We start from the raw sequence: 14,724 nt of genomic DNA on the forward strand, positions 1-14,724 counted from the left end.
TTTTTTTGGGTAGTTTTCTTATATATTTTTTTAATGTCAAGATTCTTTGCAAGGCCGAATACCTAGCATAAGCTTGAATTATATTTGATTTAAAGGAAAATATTTGTAGAAAGAGTTTCTTATCAGTATTTCTATAATATTTGTGAGTGTCTCTGATACCTTTAGAACCTATTTCTATCTAAATTATGTTTTTTGCACGTAAAATTAGGCCTTTTTTTCATAGAAGATTTTTAGCTTTAAGAATAAAAAATGAGAATATTAGGCAACTAATTCAATTAAAGGCGCAGAAAATAGAATGTTTATCATTTTTGAATGGTATATATTGTTTTTTTTTGCATTTTTTTGCGTTCTTTTTGGGTAAAATATTGATATGAAAAGCTCGATTCATAACAACGGATACGACAGCACAAAATTTGCCAGTTGGAAGGGTAAAAGCAGTGGTAGGTCTTCTATTATATATATAACATTGTTTATGACTTTTTTATTTAATAGATTGGAGCTGTTGTAGAGTAAAATTTTTTTTTCTTATAAAAACAATTCATTGATAATTTCAGCGTTCAATTTGATACAGAGGAACTCCCTAAGGTCTTGGATGCATTGCATTTGGATCTTCCTGATGGAAAACGTCTTGTTCTTGAGGTTTCGCAGCACTTGGGTGAGCGTACAGTGCGAACTATTGCTATGGATGGAACAGAAGGTCTTGTTCGTGGTCAAAAAGCTAAAGCAACAGGTGGACCTATCAAAGTTCCAGTAGGTCCAGGTACACTTGGAAGAATTATGAATGTTATTGGAGAACCAATTGATGAACGAGGCCCTATTAAAGCAGTTAAATATAATCCGATTCATACTGAGCCTCCTACATTTTCTGATCAAGAAACAACACCATCACTTCTTGTGACTGGTATTAAAGTAGTTGATTTGCTTGCGCCATATGCACGTGGAGGAAAAATAGGTTTATTTGGTGGTGCTGGTGTCGGAAAAACAGTTTTTATTCAAGAATTGATTAATAATATCGCTAAAGCGTATGGTGGTTATTCTGTATTTGTAGGGGTAGGTGAGCGTACTCGTGAGGGAAATGATTTATATCATGAAATGATTCAAACGGGCGTAATTAAATTAGATGGAGAGTCTAAAGCTGCATTGGTTTTCGGACAGATGAATGAGCCACCAGGAGCACGCGCACGTGTTGCATTGACTGGCTTGACAGTGGCAGAATATTTCCGTGATGAAGAAGGACAAGATGTTTTGCTTTTTGTTGATAACATTTTCCGATTTACACAAGCAGGTTCGGAAGTCTCTGCACTTCTTGGACGTATTCCATCTGCTGTTGGATATCAACCAACACTTTCTACAGATATGGGTGGTATGCAAGAACGTATCACAACGACAAAGAAGGGTTCAATTACATCAATTCAGGCCGTATATGTTCCTGCAGATGATTTAACAGATCCCGCGCCTGCAACAACATTTGCTCATTTGGATGCGACAACCACATTATCCAGAAGTATCTCTGAATTGGGTATTTATCCAGCTGTAGATCCATTAGATTCTAATTCCCGTTTGATGAATCCACGTATCGTAGGAGAAGGTAAATCATTCATCATAGTTTCAAATATATCTCTTATTTTTATTTTTAGAACATTATAGAATTGCTTCTGAAGTACAATTGATTCTCCAGAGTTATAAATCACTTCAAGATATTGTAAGAACTTAATACTCAATAACAATTCTAATTATATAAAAAGATTGCAATTTTAGGTATGGATGAGTTATCTGAAGCCGATAAGTTGATTGTGGTATGTTTTATTTTAATCAAGCTTTAAAAAGCTTTTTTTTAATTTTATATTTTTATTTACTTTTCATTTAGGAACGTGCACGTAAACTTCAGCGATTTATGTCTCAGCCATTTACTGTTGCCGAAGTTTTTACAGGTTTAGAGGGTCGTTTGGTTGATTTAAAGGACACTTTACGTTCATTTAAAGAAATTATTGAGGGTCGTGCTGATGATTTACCCGAAAATGCCTTCTATATGGTAGGAGATATTGATGAGGCAAGAGCTAAGGGCAAAAAAATATTGCAAGAAATTGGAGCTTAGGCATATACAGAGTTATATATTTGTCTTTTATCTTAATAAATCTTTAAATTAACCCTTATTGCTATTAAAAAAGTTGCCATGGCAACACGCCTTAATATTTAACGAGATTTAATGGACTTCAAACCGAATCTTTAAAAGCTGCTCTGTAGAGGCTATTTAAGCCGTATAAAAAGTGTAAATAACAAAATATAAATTAGTATTAGATGTGGTTTTTATTCTTTTAAGGAGATTGATGAATTCGTTGCCTTGTAGGTACGCGTTATTAAAAAAACCGGGAGATTTTGAGCCTCAGGAATGTTTTTATCCGAGATGTTGTAAGTTAGTATAGGGAGAAGAATGAAAAAATGATGTGTATTCAGTAAATGCCCAAATTCATCCGTTAGTTTCATCTTTTTTTAATCTTGGAAATGATCGAATTATTTTAAGATATTGTCATTTAAATCCTGTTGTCAATGAAACAAAGCTTCGAGATTGTCTAAGATATACACCATCTCACTTTCGTTGGGCGGGAACGGATTTATTTAATGTGACAAATGCCCATGGACAGCGGCAAATGATTATTGTAGAAACGAATTCATGTCCATCGGGGCAAAAAAGTATGCCTTTACTTTCTGATATTGATGAACACGGAGGGTATGCATTTTTGTTTTATTTGAATTGAGAAAGAAATATTTTATGAATTTTTTAATTTATGAATTTTATATGAAAAATTGGATTTGACTTTATATACTTTTTATACATAAATACGACGTTATTTTATATCATGGATTATAGGAAGTATATTTTTTGATTGGAATTTATACCTAATTTATATATCATAAATATTTGTTTTTGAGCATTAGTGCATATTTTATACATGTATAATTATATTTAAGGCATAACTGAAGAAATATAGATATCATACAGTTTTATCGACTGCATTTCAGAGCTCACTTTCTCATTCTGATCCGGAACTTGGTGGGTTAGCAGTAATTTATGACAAAAATGAAATGGAAGCAACTGGGTAATAGTTTTGAGAGTCTTTAATGATATTTTTAAATATTTATGTTCTTAGATATGCTACAGTAATGGCGGATCTTACACATGAATCGGTATGGATGGCAGAATTTTATGATAGTGATCCAAACCCCCCTGTGAAATGGGAAAATGGTATTCTGTATGTTCGTGACAAAGAAAACGTATGGCATTCAATTCGTGCATGCTTTCGTTATGTAACAAAAGCACCATGGAACAGAATTCCATTAAAAACTCGAACATTGGTGTTGAATAATATCATTTCATGTCTTGCAGGAGGAAGAAATAAGATGATGGCTGCAAGAGCGTAAGTTACTATTTTGTGGAGGATTTTGACTGAAAATGATTAAAAAGTTATGAATTATTTAATGCGGAAATGGCAGGAACAGGCTTAATGATTCGAACTCCAGAAACATTAAATAATATCTCAAAAAGCGAAATTCCATTGATAATTTCAAGCTGGGGAGGCCATGCAGTAGTCAAAGTTCCTTATAGTAATGCAGGTATGTTATATCAGTATTATAGAAATTAATATAATAGAAAATTTTTAGGTCAAGGTGTCTATATTATTACAAATCAAAAAGAATTGCAGGATTTTATGCACACGGAACATCGTTATGATAAGTTTATTGTTCAGAGTTTAATTGGAAATGCAAGCTGGAGTAGTGTTACGAGAGAAGGAATGCAATATCGTAAGTCAATTTAACATATACAGTTTTGTCTTATTTTTAATTGTCTTTATCCATAGATATTGGAAATATACCAGATAAGAAGGGGAAAACATTTGTTTCGGATCTTCGTTGTATGGTAACTGTTGGTGATGTAGGCGGATTTCAACCAGTAGCAATCTACGCAAGGCGTGCAAGGAAGCCTTTATTAAGAAAATTAGATGATGATCCTTTGACAACCAGTTGGGAGATGTTAGGAACGAACTTGAGCGTAAAGTTGCCAGATGGATCATTTAGTACAGAATCTAAAAGATTGGTTTTAATGGATCGAAAGTAAGTAATATATAATAATTTATTTTCTGATAATTAAATCGAAAAAATAGAGATTTCAACAGTAAGAAATATATTTTTAAAAATGGGAATTGATCAAGATTAGCTCTGGGTATATCATTGGACGATTTAATTGAAGGTTATGTACAGACGGTATTGAGTGTAATTGCTATCGATAAATTAGCAAAACGGTTGATTAATGTTGATACGGGAGAATTCGATATGGAACTTTTCCGTAAGCTAATAAGTTAATACTTATTATATTTAATTTCATAGGTGCATTAAATCCTGATGATCGTCTTTTAGAAGAAATTATGTAATAAAAACATTTAAAGCAATTTCTTCTATATATATTGCATAACCATATGTTTTTTTCTATGATTTATATATGTTTTTGATGATGTGTTCATTCTATATTCTTTACAAAAAAAAAAAGATAATTTTGTTTCAATATAAAATATTCTTAGTAATTTAAAATATTTTTTAATTAGTTTTTAAAAATTCATATTTAAAACATTTTCATGTACATACTATTAAGACGCATATTTAATATAATGATTTATGTATTAACTTTTGATTTTGTAATATAAACTATACCTTATTCCCATAATTAAAGTGATAAAAAAAACGGTTATATATTGTCAATTCCTTTTTGATAATTTGAAGGATACTTAAACACTTTCTTTTAAAAAGATATATTCTTTATGTATTGATTATATAAAGATTTTATATACATATATGTTTTTTTTCTAAAAATTCTAATTGTAATTTAATCTCATTTACTAATATTAAATCTAAAATCTTTCTGCAATGGAATATTATTTATATTCTATTAAAATAATATACATTTGAATGTTTATTTATGGTCGCACGATATTTTTAATTTTTAATATCTACCTAGTTTATTTTTATCATTAAAATTTTTAGAAAAATTCTAAATGAAATATATCAATTTATCTTTTAATCATAGAAATATGTTTATTCTTGTGAATTGTCTACAGTTAAAATAAAATATATATAATTTACATTTTTTGAATTTTGATTCAAAAAAACCTATTTAAATAAAAAGCAATCATTATTAAAAAAATATAGACATCTTATAAATAAAAGAAACAACCATAGATAAATTTCTATGGCTTTATTTAATATACTGCTAGTAACTATTTAAATGAAATAGTAGATTTTTTTAGAAATATTGTATTCTTTCATAAAAAGCTGGGAATTTTCATGTATCTAGTAGGAATTAAAATATTTATATTAGTTTTGGTTATTTAAATTTATCAATAAATATATTGAAATAAATGATTGTTAAATACTAAAAAATAACCATTCTGGATAATTTAATAAAATAGATGAAAAAAATATAGATTTATAATCAATATCACCTATAAAAAATAGCATAAAATTATTAAATATTTCTATATAATTTTCTCTTTTATACACTATATTATAATTAATTTTGTTCACTTATTTTGTAGTAATTAGAGAAACATTAAAATAATAATACATAGATTTAGAAAAAAACAAATATTAATAGTGTACATTTTTTTATTGTGATTATTCAACATAAATAAATATAATCCTATAATAATAGTATTGCAAAAAAAAACTTGGGAATAAGAATTGTATAGTTTAATTCATAAAAATTTTTTAATATTTAATATATTTATAAAAAATATTTTCATAATTTTGATTATAATTATCTATGTATTAATAAATTTACAATTACTAATAAATTTTCTGATTATAATAATATTAAATTTTATAGTCACTAAAATAATATTCTCCAAATAAAAAAAAAAAAGAATTATATACTACATAATATGTTTTTTAGAAGAAATTCAAAAATCATAAGAATATGTAAGTGATTTCTTGTATAAAATATATGAATTATATTAATATATATATTTCCATTTTTTCTTTTAATAATGATATATTCCTCAATACACAATGCCAAATTATTATAAAATAAAAGCAAAAACTAAATCTAACTTTAAAAAAATTTCAATAAAATATAGCTAAAAGTAAAAAATCAATTATTTATTTATAAAAAAAATTATATGAATCAAAAAAGTAGTATTTGAGCATTTTAGTTTACTGATTCTTTTAAAAACAGATATTTTATAGCCTATTATATACAAAATATGAGATTCCATAAAAACAATCTTAATTGATTAATAAAATATTGTTTAAATCATTTTATATATTAAATTATTTGTCACATTTAAGTGATTAAAATAATAATTGTTATAAACGATTCATGTTAATATTCAGTATTTTCTTAGAAGATAAAAAAGATGAATCTATTTCAATGAATATAAAATACGTATAGCTCATAACAATTCTGTAATGAAAAAACTTGTTCTCTAATTTCCTTAAATTAAGAACGATTTCTTTAATTTCTCTAATAAGTATTGTTCTTTAAGGAAATCTGATTTATACAAAAAGAAATATTTATTTTTTGAAAAATTTCTAATTTTTAATTTTTTAATTAGCAAAAAATGTACATAATACTTTGAAAATTAAAACAAAAATATTATCTATAGATGATGTATTTAGAGATAACAAATTTACTTGTAACTATTTTTCATTAAAAATTATTATTTTTTTATTTCCTTAATAAAATTTAATCATATATTTAAATTTTTGTATTATCTTTATAAAAATTAATCATTTAAATAAAAAACACAGAAATTATATAATCAACAGAATCTTCTTATCTTTATTTGTTATTTATATCTTTTAACCATATTGTTAGGTATACTTTATAGGATTTTTAGTATTTAAGGATTCGGAATGCTGAAGTGACCCAAGATGAAAAGTTACAGATGATTCTGCAGGTAAAACAAGAATATGTTTCATATCATAATTATAATCAACCTCGAAATTAATAGAGGTTGCTGCTGTTGTGATGTCAATAGTTGGTAACATGATATATCCAGATTTTAAAGGTATTAATACAATAGAAAATACTTGTAAGCAATCATCCTAAGAAAATATTAAGGATAGTTATGTTATTTTATATAATTAAACCTTGACAAAGAAACCAGCCTTTTTGTATCCAGATAATAACCACGTGTTATTGTCGATATGTATTTCGTAAAAAAATTCTGATTTTTCAAGCAAATCTTTGTCTATTTTATATCCCAATGTTTGTTGTATTCTAAGTTCTGCATATAAAGGCTCACCAACTGTCATTTTCAGAATTGAATAAATATTATTATTTATATTTTTATCCGACTTAATTATAAAATCTACTGAATGTAACACATGAATAGTAGGTATTTTAATATGAATTTTAGCCTTTTTCCCAGGACAATTCAATAATTCCATATCAACAGAAAAATTTTCGAATCTCTTGAATTGTTATAAAATATAAAACTTATCTTATCATCTTACATGCATAATTTTCTGCACTATCTTTATTATTTTGTCCCTATCATTAGAATTAATAAGAATTAATTCATCTTCCCAATAACTAATATGATCTTCTGTAAAAACAATTTGTTTTAAGCCATACTCATCATGATTAATTTTAGATTGTTGAAATTTCTTAAAAATATGGATTATATATGAATAATATTTGCATAGATTATTAATTTCTAATTCGTGAAAAAACATATTTGAGGCAATATAAAATATTTCTGAATGTTTTTAGAATTAAATAATATAAATTTTAGACTTAATAATATACCCTCTTCTAATGTATGATAGGTTATATTAAAAGTTAAAGGTTGATCAGAATAAAAATTATTTTTTTTAACAATCTTAAATATAAAAGATGCTGACTGAGAAGGAAGAATTAACTAATAGCTTATTAATGTTTAATTAAAAGAAGATTATTATTTACTGTTTTATTTGAAATTTCACTTGGAGAAACAAAGAAATCATCTAATTCCTCTAGTTTTGTACTAATAATTCGCAAAGATGAAATATTAAAAGAAATAAGAAATTGAGAAAAAATACTATGTAGATAAGAGAAAGAAGTATCATATTTCTTCCTCACCATTGCTTTTTGAAATAATTTTGTACATCAACAGTCAATGGCAAAGTAGTCAGTATGGTAAAATTGGATATATAAATATATGATTCATTAGTTGATACAAAATATGTTACTGATATTTTTGCCTTCAATGGATCAAAAATATATAAAAGACGAATATTTAACATACCTTAATTTCCAAAATTTCATTATCGGAAAAATATGGAATTGTAAGAGATAATATTTGATTCGAGCTAATATTCCCAAATGGAAGTATATTGTTTTCAGTAATTTTTTCTAATTCATATGGAACTGCTTCTTCCGACTGTTTAGTGTCTTCTAAAATATGATTATTTTTATTAAAAAGATATGCTTTTATTTCAGAAGTATGAATTTTAAGATTTGGAATACTAAATTTAATATCTAAATAGCCTGATATAACATTGTTTTTTCCAGGATCTATTTCTATAGATATTCTTTGTTTGTTAAGTAATACTATAATATTTAGTATATATGTTATATAAATAGAAATAATACTATCGGACGGCAGCATAACTTTAACATCAAGAGAGCCTATTCGTGGAAATAAAGCTACACGGAATTTTTTTCCTGAATATAGGAAATTTTTTACAAGACAAATTTTTCCAATTTTTATTTCAATGGTTTCTATTATATAATTCCCAAGGCTAGTTATCTTTTTCCAATTAATAATTGAATATTGAAGTATAAACTCACATTTGATATTAAATTAATCACATTTTTACCATGTTTTATAACAATATTTTCCTTAATAAAATATAATTCTTGACTATCACTTTCTTTATGCATTTTTACACCTGCACTTTGTATAGAAATATCTTGAGAAATTTTGTTTATCAATATTAATTCAAAAAAATAGCTGTCTTTATTTTCGAATTGATTAATAAATTCATCTAATTGAACAGAGAAATAATTTTCTAAAGGATATAAAATATCTTAAAGAAATTAAAAAATGGCTTTATAAAATCTTAAATGCATACCATTTCCAAGAACCTTTGAATATTTTTCTATTTCTTTAATATAAAATAATGTTCTATCTTGTGATAAATATTTTTCAAATGTTAATAATGACAAACACGATTTCATATATTTTTCGATATCTCCAATCTCAAATGTGCAAGAAGCATAGGTCTGCATCATAGAACATTCAATTTTTTCCCAGCCATTTTTCGAATAAAACTCTGGTATATTTTTCAAAATATCAGCTGCTTTTTTATATTGTTTTAAATAACTATAAAATCAATCTACAAGATAAAATATAATCATCCTTACTGTTGAAATGCTGCTATATCACCCAAAATTCTTTTTAATGAATTTGGTTTATCTCCTTGTTGAAATTCCATTAATATATAATTATTCAAAGTCTAATATTGTTATATTTTTTTTAAAAATAATATTTCTATATATAAATACCTGATATTCTTTTAAAAATTCTTCTTTTGAATCTATCATTCGAATAAGTTGCATATTTGTGATATGTTCGCTTTCTTCTAAATGTATTCTTGTATCATTTTCAGAAACCATAACGAATTTGTCAGGAAATAATAGATTGTTTGGTATATGTCCAAATGCTGCACCAATTTTATCAAGCTAATAAATGTTGTTTTTTGTCAACAAAATTGATTATAAAAAAAATATACAGTACCTGTAACCTAGCTAAAAATAAAAGCTCGCCCCTAAGTGCGGAAAGTCTTTTATCTCTGGATATTTCTTCTGTAATATTCACAAGATTGTGAACACTACTCCAGATCCAACTTTCAATAAACCAAGGAACTAATGTTTCTTCATTTTTTCGTAATATTACTTCCATTGTAGTTATAAAATTTCTTCCTCTTTGAAGAATATCAGTATACTCCCCTAATTGCCGAAGCAATTGACATTGGCGAGCAAATAAATAAATTCTAAAGTCGAAAAGAGATATAGTATTTTGTAATATAAACATACGATATGGTTTTTTAGAAGTATCCAATATAGACTCTGAGTCATCATTTGAATGTGCTCCTCCAATGTTTTCAAAACAAGCTAATTGATTGTCTAAATTAGCAAATAAATATTTAATTGTTTATATTTTCTCATTAACCTCTTATTGTTTGATAAAATAAAGATTCTAATTCATCATATTGAGCTAACGAATCTTCAATCAATGTCATTTGTTCATAAGATTGAGCTAGTCCTTCCTATATATATTTATTAATTCAAATTTTAGAAATAAAATATTAAATTACTTTTAAGATAAAAAAAGTACAATAATTCCATCCTGGAAAAGTTTTTTGGGAATCCATTTTTTTTATATCTTCTTTATATTGAATTATTCTGGCATTAAAACTCGAAAGAATTCCTTCTTTCATCTTTACTATCAAATCTTGCCATGATTCTGTTTCATCTACTTCTCCTAATAGAAGCTGAACACATCTGAATCATAAAATATGTAATTATACAGCATAAAATTACATACCTATCTCTTTTTGATGTATTAAAATCTGCTTTAATTTTATCATATACTGATGCTTTTATACTTAAAAATTTTGATGAGTTAGTATTTTTATTTACAACTAATGGATCCAATTGCAAAATGACATATATTATAAGCCATTCTTGATTCTTTTTTGATGTCACTGTGTTATACCAAGAACGAATCATTGAACGGATGTGACTACGATATACATCAATGTCTTCACATTTTACCAAAAATATATTTAAATAAGGACTATCCAAAAGACCAGGTAACTGATGAGGCTTTCCCTCTGAATTTATTTGATGATATGGCTTTATATTAATTTCAAGATTATCAATATATTTAACTATTCCATTACTACATTTCCAATATATATTCTTTAAAGGTAAATGGTTTTGTAATTTAGGATAAATAGATAACCAAAGATTAAAATTATCACTATCTATCTTATATTAGCTATCTTTATATAAAATACTATCAATATTTACATGTAACTGTTATTTTTGCTGATACCATTTTTAAACTAATTTTTTCAATACGAAAATTTTATAATTAATAATTAAAGAAATTATATCAATAGATCTACCTTTATTTTTTTTAAAGATATAATTTATATTAGATTAATACATATATCTTTTTAATTATATTTATTATCAAAACTTATAAGATAATAAAGGATAAAAATCATTAAAAAAACAATTATATGTATATAATATTAATCTATAATAAGATTTATTGATTAAAATAATATTAATTTTGCCTTTCAAGTCTTTTTTACTGATTAAAAATACTTTTTAAGCTTCAAACTAAATTTTAAAAAAATTAGAAACTAAGTATTTAATATTTCTAACTATTAATTCTCAAGAAATATAGACTAGCTCTTTAGATTATATTTAAATTTATTAATTTTCTATTTTTCATAAATAAAAAAATATTAAGTTCTCTTGCATTTTCAAGATCATATATCTTCTAAATAATTCTATAGAAAGTGATTTATTATCTTTTTTATGTATGTTCTTGCATTAATTTGAATCAGATAATTTTATATCTATATAAATTAATTTTTAAGATCTCATACCTCTGTGAACCTTAAATTTCTAGTAAACAATGGAGATTTCTTTGAATAAGCCTTCAGAGAGTATGGAATACGTGTCATCAAATATACAATTTATAACAGAGAATAAGGAGTTTAAGTAGTTTTAATTGAGTAGATATTTTTGATGATTTAAGATATTATAGTGGAGATTTGGCGGATTTTATAGAAAACAGCGGATTACAAAATCAGGGTATTGATTATAATGTTGTGGCAGTTTTAGGAAGCCAATCGACAGGAAAAAGTAAGGATTTATGGAGTTATATATATATATTATTTATTTCTTAAGGCACATTATTGAATAAGCTTTTTTCTACATGTTTTAGTACTATGGATTCATTGGTTAGAAAACAAACAACAAAAGGCATTTTTCATATATTAATTTGAAGCAATTTTATGATTTATGTTAGGGATTTGGCTTTCAAAGTCACGTAATACAAATATTTTGATTATGGATGTAGAAGGGATGGATGGGCGAGAACGAGGAGAAGATCAGGTACAATAAATTTAAATGTATCTATTTTTTGAAAACCATATGTATAAGGATTTTGAAAGGAAATCTGCGCTTTTTGCATTAGCAATAAGCGATGTAATTATTATTAATTTATGGGAACATCAAATTGGACTATATCAAGGAGCAAATATGGGGCTATTGAAAACTATATTTGAAGTTAATCTTCAATTGTTTCAAAAAAATAGGTCTAGGTAGTTAAGAATTTAAAAAAATTGTTGTATAAATTTATAATATAGAAACGAAGAAAATTCACTCATATTGTTTGTTGTTAGAGACTATGTAGGAACAACTCCACTAAAAAATTTATCTAGTATTTTGAAATCTGATCTAGAACGCATCTGGAATTTGCTAGCGAAAGTAAGTATTAATACGTTTTTGTTATTTCTATCTGAAATATGATTAGCCCGAAAAATTAGAAAATTCTATAATTAATGATTTTTTTGATCTTCAATTTACTACTCTTTCTCATATGATGTTAGCACCAGAAGCTTTTGAACAAGATATAATAGAATTGCAGAAAAGGTATGTTATAGGATTTATTTATCCGACAATATATTAATCTTTTTAGATTTTTTGATCGTTCTAATGTTAATTTCGTATTTCGTTCTAAATATTATAAACGAGTACCTGCAGATGGCTTTTCTGTTTATGTCAAAGGAATATGGGAAAAAATTATTACAAATAAGGACCTTGATTTGCCAACTCAACAGCAACTTTTAGCTCAATATCGATGTGATGAAATTTCTAAAACAATTTTAGAAAATATTGATCCAACAATTAAAGCTTTAGAAAAATCTATGCATTCAGAGAAATTTCTTGATAATTTAGATCAGGAAATGGAGAAACTAAAAGCATTCGCATTGGAAATTTTTGATAAAAAAGGGTCGCACTACTATAAAGATGTTTATCTTTCTAAACGTTTCGAGTTAATAGATAAACTTCATTCAAGAATGTATATTCTTTACGTAACACAAATAGGAACATTGGTTAATATGGGCACTTCTCAATTTAAAAGCATTATGAAAAGTGAGCTAGATAAACCACACCAGGATTTTAATTTTGAAGTTCTTCTAAATGATTGCCGTCATAAGGTAGAAAAAGAATTTGAAACTAAAGCGTCAAAATATTGCATTAGTGAAACTGGTTGGACATTTACTCAAGAATTAGAATTACTTAGAAAAGAAATAGACGAAGTAGCATCTACTCTTCAGAAGGACCAGAAATTTAAATTAATTAACAATCTTGAAAAAGAATTTAAAGAGCAGTTAGATGAGCCTATTTCTTTAATTCTAAAAAAACCTTCTGATGATATCTGGGACCAAGTTATTTTAGAATATCTCAATATGACTAATAATTTTGCAAAGACTCTATCTCAAAAACTTTCTGGTTGAAATAAATGTTTATTTTCATATTTAATAACATTACTAGGTTTTGATGTTTCTCAACAAGAAAATGAGAAAACTCAATCAGATTTTAGGCAAAGAACATTATCTTTTTTAAAGGAGAAAATTAAGCTGGAAATAACAGAAGATTCAGTTTTTCTTATATTAAGAGAAATGTATTATTTTAATTTAATTTATATCTAATTTATCTAATATTTAAAGTTTTGAGGATAAGTTTAGATTTGACAAAGATGGTGTCCCAAGAATATGGAAATCGAGTGATAATATTAATGGAATATATAAAACTCTTCTTGAAGACGTAATATTTTTTATTATTTTGACTTATTTTAATTTATATAGACATTAAAACTTATTTCATTATATTCCACTGTTAAATGTAAAGATGGTTCATATCCTAAACTCGAAATACCTTTAGAAAGTGTATGGCTTTAAAATTACTCATATTTTATATTAATATATTAGAATTGTGATTTAAAAAAATTTTGGAATATTATTTCTTCAACTAAGCAACAACAACTTAATAATAAATTTAAACGAGTAGCAGATGTGATCTATATTGATGCTAAACGTAGTATAATGACAAACGTTACTCGGATACCACTATATTTTTACGTATTACTCTTAGCTCTTGGGTGGAATGAAATTGTAATGATTATACGAAATCCTTTATACTTTTTTTTTATATTTCTCTTAATTTTTATATTTTATATTTTATATTCTTTAAACTTAATAATTCCTACTGAACGGATTATGAAGACTATGTTTTCTCATATTATAGAAAATATAAATGTAGGTTGAAAAAAACTATATCAAGTATGTACAATTTATAATATTTAGAATCAATTTAAAAAGTTTTTAGAGACTTTGACAAGTTTTTCAATTAATTCCAAGGAAAACTAAGATTAAAGAAATTAAGTTGAATATTATTTATACTATTAAAAATTATAGAATCGATTAAATTACATATAAATACAATTAAATAATATATTATTATTCATAAACGATATATTACTAATGAAAGACGACTATCAAATTCATTATTGCTTTTAATATTATTCTATATAGTTAATATTAATATATAAAATTTAGCACTATTCAATATTTAAAATCTTATTTAATAAAAAATATTAA

General features: G+C 25.4%; 4 protein-coding genes across 4 annotated transcripts; 3 read left to right on the forward strand and 1 right to left on the reverse strand.

Annotated features, from left to right (window-relative positions):
- The first annotated feature begins 88 nt into the window (after window positions 1–88).
- On the forward strand, window positions 89–2,107 carry PNEG_00966 (ATP synthase subunit beta, mitochondrial). Its single transcript, XM_007874688.1, has 8 exons — window positions 89–125; window positions 166–315; window positions 379–440; window positions 493–509; window positions 555–1,588; window positions 1,638–1,702; window positions 1,746–1,796; window positions 1,868–2,107. The coding sequence occupies exons 2-8, from the start codon at window positions 186–188 to the stop codon at window positions 2,093–2,095; spliced, it is 1,587 nt and encodes a 528-aa protein (XP_007872879.1). The 5' UTR covers window positions 89–125; window positions 166–185; the 3' UTR covers window positions 2,096–2,107.
- Window positions 2,108–2,262: 155 nt separating this feature from the next.
- Window positions 2,263–4,474, forward strand: PNEG_00967 (hypothetical protein). Its single transcript, XM_007874689.1, has 10 exons — window positions 2,263–2,409; window positions 2,455–2,728; window positions 2,991–3,098; window positions 3,150–3,416; window positions 3,464–3,612; window positions 3,661–3,801; window positions 3,858–4,110; window positions 4,161–4,171; window positions 4,214–4,342; window positions 4,384–4,474. Exons 1-10 carry the CDS (start codon window positions 2,328–2,330, stop codon window positions 4,425–4,427), a joined length of 1,458 nt encoding a protein of 485 aa, XP_007872880.1. The 5' UTR covers window positions 2,263–2,327; the 3' UTR covers window positions 4,428–4,474.
- Window positions 4,475–6,821: 2,347 nt separating this feature from the next.
- PNEG_00968 (hypothetical protein) lies at window positions 6,822–11,099 on the reverse strand (the record flags this gene model as incomplete). Its single annotated transcript, XM_007874690.1, has 17 exons — window positions 6,822–7,095; window positions 7,141–7,464; window positions 7,507–7,751; window positions 7,802–7,913; window positions 7,958–8,072; window positions 8,114–8,235; window positions 8,280–8,584; window positions 8,627–8,783; window positions 8,825–9,063; window positions 9,109–9,359; window positions 9,401–9,492; window positions 9,542–9,718; window positions 9,774–10,162; window positions 10,209–10,305; window positions 10,354–10,540; window positions 10,584–11,025; window positions 11,072–11,099. The coding sequence occupies 17 exons, from the start codon at window positions 11,097–11,099 to the stop codon at window positions 6,862–6,864; spliced, it is 3,516 nt and encodes a 1,171-aa protein (XP_007872881.1). The 3' UTR covers window positions 6,822–6,861.
- A 591-nt stretch (window positions 11,100–11,690) lies between these two features.
- PNEG_00969 (hypothetical protein) lies at window positions 11,691–14,391 on the forward strand (the record flags this gene model as incomplete). The annotated part of the gene is made up of 12 exons (XM_007874691.1): window positions 11,691–11,776; window positions 11,823–11,920; window positions 11,966–12,040; window positions 12,087–12,172; window positions 12,221–12,381; window positions 12,427–12,547; window positions 12,594–12,712; window positions 12,759–13,576; window positions 13,619–13,748; window positions 13,795–13,891; window positions 13,933–14,013; window positions 14,056–14,391. The coding sequence occupies 12 exons, from the start codon at window positions 11,691–11,693 to the stop codon at window positions 14,389–14,391; spliced, it is 2,208 nt and encodes a 735-aa protein (XP_007872882.1).
- Between the last annotated feature and the right edge of the window lie 333 nt (window positions 14,392–14,724).

This window comes from Pneumocystis murina, assembly GCF_000349005.2.
Source record: "Pneumocystis murina B123 chromosome Unknown supercont1.3, whole genome shotgun sequence".
Taxonomy (NCBI): domain Eukaryota; kingdom Fungi; phylum Ascomycota; class Pneumocystomycetes; order Pneumocystales; family Pneumocystaceae; genus Pneumocystis; species Pneumocystis murina.

What these genes read in the sequence shown, in the direction of transcription:
- PNEG_00966 (XM_007874688.1), top strand. Translation starts at nt 186, where the DNA reads ATGTTTTTTGCACGTAAAATTAGGCCTTTTTTTCATAGAAGATTTTTA. An exon ending in ATAAATCACTTCAAGATATT is followed by an intron (nt 1,703 to 1,745) that starts GTAAGAACTTAA and finishes TTATATAAAAAG; the next exon opens with ATTGCAATTTTAGGTATGGA. An exon ending in AAGCCGATAAGTTGATTGTG is followed by an intron (nt 1,797 to 1,867) that starts GTATGTTTTATT and finishes CTTTTCATTTAG; the next exon opens with GAACGTGCACGTAAACTTCA.
- PNEG_00967 (XM_007874689.1), top strand. Translation starts at nt 2,328, where the DNA reads ATGAATTCGTTGCCTTGTAGGTACGCGTTATTAAAAAAACCGGGAGAT. An exon ending in GATATTGATGAACACGGAGG is followed by an intron (nt 2,729 to 2,990) that starts GTATGCATTTTT and finishes GAAGAAATATAG; the next exon opens with ATATCATACAGTTTTATCGA. An exon ending in GAGAGAAGGAATGCAATATC is followed by an intron (nt 3,802 to 3,857) that starts GTAAGTCAATTT and finishes CTTTATCCATAG; the next exon opens with ATATTGGAAATATACCAGAT.